Below are 15,222 nucleotides of genomic sequence, written 5' to 3'. Positions count from 1 at the left end.
ACCTCCTATGCCCTCAGATAAACCGACGGACCTTAAGTGCAGCCTGACAAACGAGTTGATCTTTTTTCGTCAGCTAAATGTCTGTTATGTTTGACACTTATTTTCATTTCCCCATCAACCATAATTTAATGAAGATGGACTTGACTGATGGAACATGACTTACTCGATAGAAGCACCTTCACCGAAACCTCGTATTGAAAGAAATTAAATAAAAATGTTGAAATCCATGTCAACTTTATCTTTGTTGATACTGAATCTTTCAAGATGCCATTTAAACACGTGATAATTTCATATCATTTTGTTCCTGTCTTATCTTACTTTTTTCTTTCGTATTTCTATCACTGACTTTGAATAAAAAGGTTCAATAGATAGTGGCGCAATGTTGGATGACGTATCATAGATAGTTAGGGTTATGGCCATAACATACACTTGAAGACACAGATACCTATACCGATAGTACACACTCAGTGTGCAAGTAATGGATTAAATTGTTACTCACACTTACGTAAATTGATACAAATATTTCACACTTTAATCAGTTGTCAGTTGTATGTCAGACAGTTTATGTGCGACTTGTTCAACAACAAGACTTGAATAGGAAAGCACTTGGACAGTGTAAAGTATAAAGGGAACAATGAAAAACAGATATCCATAACAAAGGGATACTAAGTTTACACCTCCTCCTAACTCTCGATGCATAGTCGCCCTAGTTGCACCTAGTTTGAGGTCGGACTTATTCGTTTAGCACCACATGGAGAGATAATCATGTGAATTGCCACCACAGGGGCAGACTCGCGAGAAACATGACACCCTTGGGGCAAACTCGCGAGAAACATGACACCCTTGGGGCAGACTCGCGAGAAACATTACACTCTTTGGGCAGTCTCGCGAGAAACATGACACCCTTTGGGCAGACTCGCGAGAAACATTACACCCTTTGGGCAGACTCGCGAGAAACATTACACCCTAGGGGCAGAATCGCGAGAAACATGACACCCTAGGGGCAAAATCGCGAGAAAAAATGACACCCTAGGGGCAGAATCGCGAGAAACATGACACCCTTGGGGCAGAATCGCGAGAAACATTACACCCTTTGGGCAGACTCGCGAGAAACATGACACCCTTGGGGCAAAATCGCGAGAAACAGGACACCCTAGGGGCAGAATCGCGAGAAACAGGACACCCAAGGGGCAAACTCGCGAGAAACATTACACCCTTTGGGCAGACTCGCGAGAAACATTACACCCTAGAGGCAGAATCGCGAGAAACATTACACCCTTGGGGCAGAATCGCGAGAAACATGACACCCTAGGGGCAGAATCGCGAGAAACATGACACCCTAGGGACTGACTCGCGAGAAACATGACACCCAAGGGGCAGAATCGCGAGAAACATTACACCCTAGGGGCAGACTCGCGAGAAACATGACACCATAGGGACAGGCTCGCGAGAAACATGACACCCAGGGGCAGACTCGCGAGAAACATGACACCCCAGGAGCAGACTCGCGAGAAACCTGACACCCTAGGGGCAGATTCGCGAGAGACAGGACACCCTAGGGACAGGCTCGCGAGAAACATGACACCAAGGGGCAAACTCGCGAGAAACATGACACTCTAGGGGCATAGTCGCGAGAAACATGACACCCTAGGGACAGGCTAGCGAGAAACATGACACCCTAGGTCACCCCCTAGTAAAGGGGGAGGAGCATTGTTTCACTGCTTATCAAGACCACCCACTGTATATGATTTCCTTGTTGCAGAGCACCGGGGTTACAATGAGGTAGTAACCATCCCACGGGGATCAACTCACTTCAGCGTGAAGGAGTCCAGTCGCAACCACCTAGGTAGAGTAGCCCTTATGTCCTACAGCATGGATACGGTGACACAGCTACCATCTGGAGTAGCCCAATGTCCTACAGCTTGTATATGGTGACAGCTACCATCTGGAGTAGCCCTTATGTCCTACAGCATGGATACGGTGACACAGCTACCATCTGGATTAGCCCAATGTCCTACAGCTTGTATATGGTGACAGCTACCATCTGGAGTAGCCCCAATATCCTACAGCTTGTATATGGTGACACAGCTACCATCTGGAGTAGCCCAATGTCCTACAGCTTGTATATGGTGACAGCTACCATCTGGAGTAGCCCAATGTCCTACAGCTTGTATATGGTGACAGCTACCATCTAGAGCAGCCCAATGTCCTACAGCTTGTATATGGTGACAGCTACCGACTAGAGTAGCCCAATGCCCTACAGCTTGTATATAGTGACAGCTACCGTCTGGAGTAGCCCAATGTCCTACAGCTTGTATATGGTGACAGCTACCGTCTGGAGTAGCCCAATGTCCTACAGCTTGTATATGGTGACAGCTACCATCTAGAGTAGCCCAATGTCCTACAGCTTGTATATGGTGACAGCTACCGACTAGAGTAGCCCAATGCCCTACAATGTATTCTGTGACACAACTTCAGAGATGCCTTCGTTGTGTACCTATAGCATGTACTTCCGACAACTTCCTGGTTTCAGGACCCCGTCCAAATTAACCTTGTAAAGACGTATTTGGGTTTGTCGCCGCTTTGAACAGTATTTCCGTTATCACAGCGTGTCTGCTTGGCATGGGTGGAAAGCCCGGCGTGCCGCTTTGAACAGTATTTCCGTTATCACAGCGTGTCTGCTTGGCATGGGTGGAAAGCCAGGCGTGCCGCTTTGAACAGTATTTCCGTTATCACAGCGTGTCTGCTTGGCATGGGTGGAAAGCCAGGCGTGCCGCTTTGAACAGTATTTCAGCTATCACAGCGTGTCTGCTTGGCATGGGTGGAAAGCCCGGCGTGCCGCTTTGAACAGTATTTCAGCTGTCACAGCGTGTCTGCTTGGCATGGGTGGAAAGCCCGGCGTGCCGCTTTGAACAGTATTTCAGCTATCACGGAGTGTCTGCTTGGTATGGGTGGAAAGCCCGGTGTGCCGCTTTGAACAGTATTTCAGCTATCACGGCGTGTCTGCTTGGCATGGGTGGAAAGCCCGGCGTGCCGCTTTGAACAGTATTTCAGTTATCACGGCGTGTCTGCTTGGTATGGGTTGAAAGCCCGGCGTGCCGCTTTGAACAGTATTTCAGTTATCACGGCGTGTCTGCTTGGCATGGGTGGAAAGCCCGGCGTGCCGCTTTGAACAGTATTTCCGTTATCACGGCGTGTCTGCTTGGCATGGGTGGAAAGCCCGGCGTGCCGCTTTGAACAGTATTTCAGCTATCACAGCGTGTCTGCTTGGCATGGGTGGAAAGCCAGGCGTGCCGCTTTGAACAGTATTTCAGCTGTCACGGAGTGTCTGCTTGGTATGGGTGGAAAGCCCGGCGTGCCGCTTTGAACAGTATTTCAGCTATCACGGCGTGTCTGCTTGGCATGGGTGGAAAGCCCGGCGTGCCGCTTTGAACAGTATTTCAGCTATCACGGCGTGTCTTCTTGGCATGGGTGGAAAGCCCGGCGTGCCGCTTTGAACAGTATTTCAGTTATCACGGCGTGTCTGCTTGGCATGGGTGGAAAGCCCGGCGTGCCGCTTTGAACAGTATTTCAGTTATCACGGCGTGTCTGCTTGGCATGGGTGGAAAGCCCGGCGTGCCGCTTTGAACAGTATTTCAGCTATCACGGCGTGTCTGCTTGGCATGGGTGGAAAGCCCGGCGTGCCGCTTTGAACAGTATTTCAGCTATCACAGCGCGTCTGCTTGGCATGAGTGAAAGCCCGGCGTGCCGCTTTGAACAGTATTTCAGTTATCACGGAGTGTCTGCTTGGCATGGGTGGAAAGCCCGGCGTGCCACTTTGAACAGTATTTCAGTCATCTCGGCGTGTCTGCTTGGTATGGGTGGAAAGCCCGGCGTGCCACTTTGAACAGTATTTCAGTTATCACGGCGTGTCTGCTTGGCATGGGTGGAAAGCCCGGCGTGCCACTTTGAACAGTATTTCAGTTATCTCGGCGTGTCTGCTTGGTATGGGTGGAAAGCCCGGCGTGAACAGTACTTCAGTTATCACGGCGTGTCTGCTTGGCATGGGTGGAAAGCTCGGCGTGCCGCTTTGAACAGTATTTCCGTTATCACGGCGTGTCTGCTTGGCATGGGTGGAAAGCCCGGCGTGAACAGTATTTCAGTTATCACGGCGCGTCTGCTTGGTATGGGTGGAAAGCCCAGCGTGAACAGTATTTCAGTTATCACGGCGCATCTGCTTGGCATGGGTGGAAAGCCCAGCGTGAACAGTATTTCAGTTATCACGGCGCGTCTGCTTGGTATGGGTGGAAAGCCCGGCGTGAACAGTATTTCAGTTATCACGGCGTGTCTGCTTGGCATGGGTGGAAAGCCGGGCGTGCCGCTTTGAACAGTATTTCAGTTATCACGGCGCATCTGCTTGGCATGGGTGGAAAGCCCGGCATGCCGCTTTGAACAGTATTTCAGTTATCACGGCGCGTCTGCTTGGTATGGGTGGAAAGCCCGGCGTGAACAGTATTTCAGTTATCACGGCGTGTCTGCTTGGCATGGGTGGAAAGCTCGGCGTGCCGCTTTGAACAGTATTTCAGTTATCACGGTGCGTCTGCTTGGCATGGGTGGAAAGCCCGGCGTGAACAGTATTTCAGTTATCACGGCGCGTCTGCTTGGTATGGGTGGAAAGCCCAGCGTGAACAGTATTTCAGTTATCACGGCGCGTCTGCTTGGCATGGGTGGAAAGCCCGGCGTGAACAGTATTTCAGTTATCACGGCGCGTCTGCTTGGCATGGGTGGAAAGCCCGGCGTGAACAGTATTTCCGTTATCACGGCGTGTCTTCTTGGCATGGGTGGAAAGCCCGGCGTGCCGCTTTGAACAGTATTTCAGTTATCACGGCGTGTCTGCTTGGCATGGGTGGAAAGCCCGGCGTGAACAGTAGTTTAGTTATCACGGCGCGTCTGCTTGGCATGGGTGGAAAGCCCGGCGTGAACAGTATTTCAGTTATCACGGCGCGTCTGCTTGGTATGGGTGGAAAGCCCGGCGTGCCACTTTGAACAGTATTTCAGTTATCACGGCGCGTCTGCTTGGCATGGGTGGAAAGCCCGGCATGCCGCTTTCAGTTGGTTCTCCATGCCAACTCACGATCACCAGATCCTGGGGCGCTTTAGAACGAATGGACAACCCATGTCATTTCAACCTGCCTTGCTATATCTGGTGTGATGTAGAAAATGTCGTCATCTGCCCATTTTCTTGACTTGACGTTGGCCGTATTTCTTTCCCAGGCCAACTCATTTGTATTCCTTAATGCTATCCCTAGGGCAGGACAAGCTTATCACGAACACCGAAACTTTACAGTGAGTGAGCTAGGTTTGTTTTATATGGTTCTAACAGACATAGAAAAGTAATCGAAGCCGGGATCATAGGTTTCTGACACACCTAAGAGGCGCAACTCTGCACAGTTAATTGCGGCGCCGTAGGCGAATGGGCCATTAAGTTTACAGTGATACGTGATGTAGGTTCTTGACTTTTTGCTTACTGTGACTCCTTCTTTGTCTCTGTGACAGAGATGTGAACACCCCTAAACCACCATCCGTCGTCTTTGAAAAGGTACACAGACACTATACCATAGAGATGTTTCGATTTAGAAACATCGTTGAATGTGAACACACTTTAAAGTCAACATGACTCAATCGATCGTCGACGTGCCTATAGCTGTGCTAAGGTCACTGTCATTGTTCTTATAATGTATTGCAGCGCTTATGAATTCAAAGAACAACTTCGTTCTGAACGGCCACTACACCATCGCCAGTCCAGGCATCTACTCTATTGGCGGCACAGTGGTGACCTACGACCGAGTCAACACTGGGTACGAGGCTCTACAGGGAGACGGGCCCACATCCGAGGACTTACACGTTATGGTGAATATTTGTGATGTCCAGTTTGTGAGTAGGTGCGTCCGGTTTAACACTTTCAGAATTATGGTAACAATCACGATGTGTCAGCTTTGTGGCAGAAAGGTCAACATGACGAAGGTAAGGGGTGACGCACTGTCTGACGGGTTATGATCAGGCTGACGCACTGTCTGACGCCATATGAACAGGCTAACGCACTGCCTGACGGCATATGAACAGGCTAACGCTCTGCCTGACGGCATATGAACAGGCGAACTCACTGTCTAACGGGATATGAACAGGCTAACGCACTCTCTGACGGCATATGAACAGGAAAACGCACTCTCTGACGGCATATGAACAGGCTAACGCACTGTCTGACGGCAGGTGAACAGGCTAACGGGCTCTCTGACGGGATATGAACAGGCTAACGCACTGTCTGGCGGCATATGAACAGGCTAACGCACTCTCTGACGAGTTATGAACAGGCGGACGCACTGTCTGACGGCATGTGAACAGGCTAACGCACTTTCTGACTGGTAATGAACAGGCTTACGCACTGTCTGACGGCATGTGAACAGACTAACGCTCTCTCTGACGGCATATGAACAGGCTAACGCACTCTTTGACGGGTTATGAACAGGCTAACGCACTGTCTGACAGCATGTGAACAGGCTAACGCACTGTCTAACGGGATATGAACAGGCTAACGCACTCTCTGACGGCATATGAACAGGCTAACGCACTCTCTGACAGCATGTGAACAGGCTAACGCACTCTCTGACGGGATATGAACAGGCTAACGCACTGTGTGACGGCATATGAACAGGCGAACTCACTGTCTAACGGGATATGAACAGGCTAACGCACTCTCTGACGAGGTATGAATAGGGTAACGCACTGTGTGACACCATATGAACTGGCTTACGCACTGTCTAGCAAGTGATAAGGGACGCAACTCTGCATAGCAAGTTGAACGCCGCTTCAGAGCACGAGACGCCAAGTTGCCCTTGTAATGTCGACAAACTCTGTACAAGTAATGACATCGATTAGATTTCAAAGTTTGTATTGTAGTGTTTATATTTTTAGAGCGTTTGAGAAAAGAATAAACTTTGATAATTTGTCTTTATATGTCTTGACCTGTATTAAATCTCTTTTCAATAGTTACAATTTCCTGACTTGCTCGAAAACGAGCGTCAATAGCATTATATTTTCAGAACAGTGAGTGACTTTGGTAACGCCACCCTGATCAGTATTTCGATGATGAGTCTCAGACGTTTTCCACTTTGGTGTAACCCACGAGCACGGGTATGGTGCTAACAATCTAGAAACGTAGTCAGGGCGATACGGGATTCGAACCATGATAATAGGTTCCTAAAACGCCTAAGGGGCGCAACTCAGCACAACCACCTCTTTTAAGAACGAGCCATCCATGCAACAAATGTTATATTTGGGATAACACTTTAGCACCAGTAAAGTAGAGATTCTAGTACTTTTTTGGGTTGGGTCCCAGCTATGTGTGTTCACAATTAACACTTGTCAGAGGGGTACACAAAGTACGTGATCTAGACAACCAGTTATCAGATTTTCATTTTGTGGAAGCCTCGATGGCTGAGTGGGTTAGATCGCTGACTTTGTTGCCTCATTCTGACTGTGTGGGTTCGAATCCTGGATGGGATTCAACCCCAAAAGGTACTACAATCTGGGCTTTACTAAGAAAGTGTTATCCAAAGTATAACATTTGTTACATTTGACTACTTTCTAAATGGCATTGTGTTCAGAGATATCCAGGTGTTAACATCCGCGGTGCCCAGGTTCATCACCCGTGTATCTTTCATCTCCCAGTTGATGTACAGAGAACAGAACCGAGGGGTTAACTACGAGTTCTGGGTGCCTGGAATACCGTCTCTAGAACTCCTTAACATGACGTTCTTGAGATTCGACAACGCCATCCCCGTGGACGCGGTGACTGACGTGGAGACGACAACGACGCGCTACACCGTCCCGCCAAGTCCCTCCAGGAAGACCACGTTGTCGGACAACCAGATCTGGGACATCGTCATGTCGGAGATGGACAACGGGGGGAAGGTGACGAAGCAGTACGACCTCGGCAACGGGGGCAGAGTGACGAAACAATACCACGGCGACAGGATTCAGAGAACACATGGTAAATCTAAGACTTTGGATAAACGGAAGAATGCTACAAAAGAAAAAGTGAGGCAGGATCGACTGGCGAGGAAGAAGTTGAAGAAGAAGAGTAAGAAGAAGAAGAGGAAGTTTCTGAGCAAAAGTGAGTGTTGTCGGGTTATAACCTCTGAGGAGGAGTGTGGGTGAGATGGGGTTAATGGTCGCGTTCAATATTATATAGTGACGCGCGCGCGTGTGTATTTGTGTGTGTGTGTGTGTCTGTATGTGTGTGTCTGTGTGTGTCTGTGTGTGTGTGTGTGTGTGTGTGTGTCTGTCTGTCTGATCGTACTAGTCCGGACTTTTGTCTTTTTTATAGTGCTAGCTCACTGCGATACCTTGCTGCAGTTTAACATGGATACCCCACTCCGACACAGTATACTGACCACTCCTTGTTTTTTTAGGGCAATATTCTTCTTGTTATTTATAGATCACTGTGATATGTCATATGCTCTAAGAAGAAAGCAGTGTTCGTATAAAACAATACACATTTGCATAATTATAAACTATATGTGTATTTAAAGCAGGAAAGCAAGCAGTATTGCGTGTTTATCAGCCAGGTGATAGACGTAGACGTCAGACCTTCGCCGAGCACTTGGGTTCCATGGTCCATGGCAGTTTTATTTGCCAGTCCTTTGTAAAGTTGTAATTTCCTCTTTCCACAACGCAGGTCAGTGCCCAACGTGCAAGAAAATCCAGAATCGAAAAAAACAGTTCTGTGCAAGTGATTTTGGTAAGTGCGATATAGGCCTTAGAGCTCAAATAGTGGCAAACATGCACGATTGTAGAGCAAATTACTCAAGATCTGTGATAAAGGATTTCCAGATATCAAACTATACCTCGGGGGATCCATATTGTTCGTTAGTAGTGGGTCTCCGATGTCCCTTGGGAAAGCCCTGATTCGGCTGCCTCTTTGATTGAATTCAGACTGAAACTTCATGCATTGCCCTCCATGCTATTGTGATATCAACTGAAGCACTCGTAAAATATACAGCGGCAAAGTCTGGTGTTATGACATAATATGAAATAGCTTCGCGATAAATCGCAAAGAACAATACAGAAGGAAGCGTGGTTTATTTCACGATAAAACATTGTTCTACGATCTACGTATCATAGCGTCATTTCTGAAAAATCGATTTCTATTCATGGAGTCATCTTTATTAAAATTTGGATAAGTATGTTCAAAGCTTGTAGATTTCATCAACATCCTAAAAGAGACTGTAAATGATGTTAACATCTCAGAAAAGAAATGAACGACTCGTGTTCGTTGTTTATCTACAATAAAACATTACAGGTGTTATTCTCCCTGCAGTGTTTCATTTTACACTAAACAACGAGCACGAGTTGTTTATTTATTAAATATGGTTTTAAAGTATCTTTTTTGGCAGAAAATAATGACTAATTACCCCCAAACGAGAGTCGGCACACTGCCTGGTCTGTGAGTAAGTGAACGCAGTTGATACATACAGTATATGGACCAGTGTTTAACAGGAACAGATTTAATGTATGTTCAATATGTTTATTCACATGCTGTCTGAGAAGTAAAATTATGCATATTTTTAAGTGAGATTTAAGTTTTGTAAGATATTAGAACAACTGAATTTATACAAGTGCTTCGTTTACAACGCCCCCTCGTGTAAAATAATGAAAGCAGCTCATTTTTAGCAACAGTTAGATGATTTACACGCTTGATTTTCTGTAATGAATGACGTCAGACGCCGTAGTCAGACAACGATTTGAGAACATCTCTTTCTCATAAGGTCATCGCTAGATGAAACGTGTTTGTGGACACAAACATGACACTGCTTCACTACACTATATTAATAAACTAGGATCGTTACTGTCTCCCTGTTACCCGTTTACAGTTAATGTAGAAACATGTCATTTTCGCGAGCTTAAAAAGTCGACCAGCACATTGATTAAACAAAGTAGCACTTCGACAATAAGAACCATTGTTCGTTTCAGTAAACACACTGGTGACTAATTTAAACAACATTTATCGTATGCATTCGTCACATGTGTATGCTTTGTTCCCGATCGAACTATCACGTGGACGAATATAGATTGGTATGACATTGTCAATCAGGTGTTTGTTTACAACACAGTTATTAAATGATTGAAGTCATTGTGACCGGGGCAAAATCATTCTGTGTGAAGGCACCAGAGGCAAATGTCTGATAGAGTAACCAGTAATTCTGGTTATTTCACATTGATATTAAAACTCACGTTAGTGTTCATGTACGATATATATTTATCTCAAAGAAAAAAGTCAGGAAATATTATTCATATGAAATTGGATGAAAATCTGTCTTTGTAAACGACGAATACCATCTGTCCATACGGAGTTTCCTTATTGCGTCGTTGGCCTGGGATTTTATTGGGAAAAGAATACTTGTCCCCCAAAATTCATAAGATAATTATACTTCAGACTGTTGGGAAAAGAACTTGCCTGCCACAACAATTACATTGTTGTAATGTGTTTTTCTTAAAAGAATATTTTGGCTCATAATTTAAATTTGAATAATATCTGGTTTTGCAGCTCTGACTGAAAACTATTCTTATCACCAGAACAAATGCCAGACCCCACCCCACCCCGTCCCACCCCTGCCCCATCAACCCCCACCTGACCCCGTCCCACCCCTGCCTCATCCCACCCCACCTCACCCCGTCCCACCCCTGTCCTATCACACCCCACCCCGCCTCGTCCCACCCCTGCCCCATCAACCCCCACCTGACCCCGTCCCACCCCTGCCCCATCCCACCCCACCTCAAACCGTCCCACCCCTGCCCTATCACACCCCACCCCGCCTCGTCCCACCCCTGCCCCATCACGTCCCACCCCGCCTCGTCCCACCCTGCCCCATCCAACCCACCCAACCCCGTCCCACCCTGTCCCATCCCACCCCACCTCACTCCGCCCCACCCCTGCCCTATCACACCCCACCCCGCCTCGTCCCACCCCTGCCCCATCACGTCCCACCCCGCCTCGTCCCACCCTGCCTCGTCCCACCCTGCCCCATCCAACCCACTCCACCCCGTCCCACCCTGTCCCATCCCACCCCACCTCACTCCGTCCCAACCCTGCCCCATCACGTCCCACCCCTGCCCCATCACACCCCACCTCACACCGTCCCACCCCTGCCCCCTCACACCCCACTTCACACCGTCCCACCCCTGCCCCGTCCCACCCCTGCCCCATCACACCCCACCTCACACCGTCCCACCCCTGCCCTATCACACCCCACCCCGCCTCGTCCCACCCCTGCCCCATCACGTCCCACCCCGCCTCGTCCCACCCCTGCCCCATCCAACCCACCCCACCCCGTCCCACCCTGTCCCATCCCACCCCACCTCACTCCGTCCCACCCCTGCCCCATCACGTCCCACCCCTGCACCATCACACCCCACCTCACACCGTCCCACGCCTGCCCCATCCCACCCACCTCACCCCGTCCAACCCCTGCCCCATCACACCCCACCTCACACCCCACTTCACACCGTCCCACCCCTGCCCCATCACACCCCACCCCGCCTCGTCCCACCCCTGCCCCATCACGTCCCACCCCGCCCCGTCCCACCCTGCCCCATCCCACCCCACCTCACTCCGTCCCACCCCTGCCCCATCACGTCCCACCCCTGCACCATCACACCCCACCTCACACCGTCCCACCCCTGCCCCATCCCACCCACCTCACCCCGTCCAACCCCTGCCCCATCACACCCCACCTCACACCCCACTTCACACCGTCCCACCCCTGCCCCATCACACCCCACCCCGCCTCGTCCCACCCCTGCCCCATCACGTCCCACCCCGCCTCGTCCCACCCCTGCCCCATCCAACTCACCCCACCCCGTCCCACCCTGCCCCATCCCACCCCACCTCACTCCGTCTCACCCCTGCCCCATCACGTCCTGCCCCATCACGTCCCACTCCTGCCCCATCACACCCCACCTCACACCGTCCCACCCCTGCCCCATCCCACCAACCTCACACCGTCCCACCCCTGCCCCATCACACCCCACCTCACACCGTCCCACCCCTGCCCCGTCCCACCCCTGCCCCATCACACCCCACCTCACACCGTCCCACACCTGCCCCATCCCACCCACCTCACCCCGTCCCACCCCTGCCCTATCCCACCCAACCATCACGGTTCAGTCCCTTAAATATGACGAGTCCTTGATTCTGGTTTCAGTGTCCAAAGCGCGAGTGAACGGATTTGAAGTGTTTGGGAACGCTACCCGTTACGACATCAGCATCATGTACACCTACAGGAACATCGTCCCCCTCCTCCACAGGGAGTACATCTGGGTGTACAACATCTGCAAGTGTCCGCGCCTGCGCACTGGGAGAGAGTACATCCTGATGGGGATGATGGAGCATCATGGTCAGAGGGAGATCCGCTTGTCTGTCTCCCCCAACAGCTACGTCAGGAAGTTTTCATTTAAACAAGACATCCGAATGCAGAAATTAAAACGGAAAAGATCAAAATGTAAAAAGAAGAAAAGGGCATTTTAGATAGTTATTATGGTTTTAAATAAATGAATACATTATGTTGGCGACAGTTAAACATTTATTGATACATTGACCATTAAATGGCAGTTCTGACATATCATGCGACCTGATGACTATTTCCGTTACCGACAACCAATGGAGACACCGGAGCCAGTTGCCTAAGGCAACGCAACTCGATTTGAAGAGTTACGCCCCTTAGTTGCCTCAATCGGCTGGTCGTTCAGGGTGGCCCAGCCGTCTGAGGCGCCGCACTTCGCTGTGCAGAGTTGCGTTCCCCTGGGCATACCTGAAAATTATGACCGGGGTTCGTTCTGATTATGTTTCTAGGTTTGTCAGCACCATACCCCTGCTCGTGGGTTTCATCAAAGTGGTACACGTCTAAGATCTGCATCACTTCGGGTTTTCCTCCCACCTCAAACCGTAATGTAACTGGTATACTCATTCAGACTGTAACGATTCACCATCAGTATTGTGATGCCTTAAGGCACGACTAGGAGGTTAAACCTCGATACAATACGACAAGTAAGGAACACCCACAAAGGCTGCAATACCGATCAGCTGTGACAGATTAACTATGGTCATATGAAAAAATCGGATGTTCTTTAACTTCATTTGAGTAGTATATCTGGACATGTATTACTGTGTGTACAGTTATTGTAAAATGCTACCCTCTGGCTGTTTATGCAGGTGCCCTGAAATCAGAGGCAATCGTTTCACAAAAGAAATTGTACCTGTTTTGGTTGCGCCACGGACATGCCCTTGACTAGGAGATGGGGAAACGCGGTATGAGACAAGTTTCGACTGGTATCGCATCGCGACCGATTGAGGTACCACACAACGGGTTTCGTTACAGCCATCGCCATTAGATTAAGCTGACACGCTGATACCCGAAATACCGTTCAAAGCGGCGTTAACTCGTTCACGATAAACTATAATCACTAGCATCCAAATCTTCAATGCTATAACTGTCCCCGATGTTTGATGACATTTTGGACACAACCCCCCATGTTACGTATGATATGAGCATAACTAGTTGCATCTCGTTAACTCGATCTCTTTTAGCTCAATGAATCGCTTAAGTCGATGAAACTTCATGGTTCATCAATATCGACTCCATGGTTTTATATCAACGCTCCGCTTACCTTGCACTTCAGATGAAGGGATAGGCGGTGGTTCCCAGGTGTTCCGTGTTAATAAGGTTTATACTGATACTGATATTACACCGTTTATGTCGATATGCTCTCACACAACCCAGGTAACAGATAATCAACTCGCCGAGTATCCATCATTATTTATTGTTATACATTTTGTGTACTGATTTGTGTTTTATAGAATTGTGTTTCATTTATGATTATTAAATGAATTTATTATAACTATTTTATGTCATTTTTTGGTTATCTGTATCACCACTACCTTGTATTTGAAAGTGCATTTTGCACCGCACAGATAATATGTTCTAAATCGAAATTAGCATCATTGTCTGTTATTAATGCAGTACACGCTATAAAGGATGTAGCACCATACTATGACATTGGCTGCTCATAACAGTACACGCTATAAAGGATGTCGCACCATACTGTGACATTGTCTGCTCATAACAGAACACGCTATAAAGGATGTAGCACCATACTATGACATTGTCTGCTCATAACAGAACACGCTATAAAGGATGTAACACCATACTGTGACAATGTCTGCTCATAACAGTTCTCCCTATAAAGGATGTAGCACCATACTATGAAATTGGCTGCTCATAACAGTACACGCTATAAAGGATGTCGCACCATACTGTGACATTGTCTGCTCATAACAGTACACGCTATAAAGGATGTCGCACCATACTGTGACATTGTCTGCTCATAACAGAACACGCTATAAAGGATGTAGCACCATACTATGACATTGGCTGCTCATAACAGTACACGCTATAAAGGATGTAGCACCATACTGTGACAATGTCTGCTCATAACAGAACACGCTATAAAGGATGTAGCACCATACTATGACATTGGCTGCTCATAACAGTACACGCTATAAAGGATGTAGCACCATACTGTGACATTGTCTGCTCATAACAGTACACGCTATAAAGGATGTAGCACCATACTGTACCATTGTCAGCGGTGTCAAACGACAAACGCTCAGGTCAGTGCGATGAGGAAATTAGTACTAATCTAATGGTTGTAATCCAATGCCTGTCATTGTGTTATGTAGATTATTTCATTAACGCTATGACATATTATCTACATTGCTTCTCTTAGTATATGAAAAATGACCACGAAATAATGTGAAAATGAGAGATGTTCCAGAAGTAAGAAATCATTGACATCTGGGCCATGATAGATGGTCATAAGTTGCTATGTGTCAACTTTCATCGACCTAAGGGGGAGTATGTTATGTTATTTCATCTATCTGTCCGCGAAATGAAGTTAAAAAATTCTACTGCATTTACTAATCTGTCTGTCCGCCAGATGAAGGCGACATTCTACTGCACTTGTCTGTCCGCCAGATGAAGGTGACATTCTACTTCACTTGTCTGCCCGCCAGACGAAGGTGACATTCTACTTTACTTGTCTGCCCGCCAGACGAAGGTGACATACTGCTTCACTTGTCTGCCCGCCAGATGAAGGTGACATACTACTTTACTTGTCTGCCCGCCA

General features: G+C 48.2%; 1 protein-coding gene across 1 annotated transcript in view; it reads left to right on the top strand.

Moving 5' to 3' along the window:
- LOC124119727 (ADAMTS-like protein 5) overlaps positions 1-13,935 on the top strand; it is a 44,950-nt gene extending 31,015 nt beyond the window's left edge. The window contains exons 6-10 of the mRNA XM_046482357.2: positions 1,763-1,846; positions 5,726-5,889; positions 7,708-8,152; positions 8,717-8,779; positions 12,243-13,935. Coding sequence (XP_046338313.1) covers positions 1,763-1,846; positions 5,726-5,889; positions 7,708-8,152; positions 8,717-8,779; positions 12,243-12,565 — 1,079 coding nt within the window. The 3' untranslated portion in view covers positions 12,566-13,935. The remainder of the gene's footprint in view (positions 1-1,762; positions 1,847-5,725; positions 5,890-7,707; positions 8,153-8,716; positions 8,780-12,242) is intronic.
- Positions 13,936-15,222: the final 1,287 nt, after the last annotated feature.

The sequence above is a fragment of the Haliotis rufescens genome, unplaced genomic scaffold (genome assembly GCF_023055435.1).
Source record: "Haliotis rufescens isolate VD_foot unplaced genomic scaffold, xgHalRufe1.0.p SCAF_1, whole genome shotgun sequence".
Taxonomy (NCBI): domain Eukaryota; kingdom Metazoa; phylum Mollusca; class Gastropoda; order Lepetellida; family Haliotidae; genus Haliotis; species Haliotis rufescens.
The sequence above is the reverse complement of the archived record's forward strand: the minus strand, read 5'-3'. Positions and strand labels throughout refer to the sequence as shown.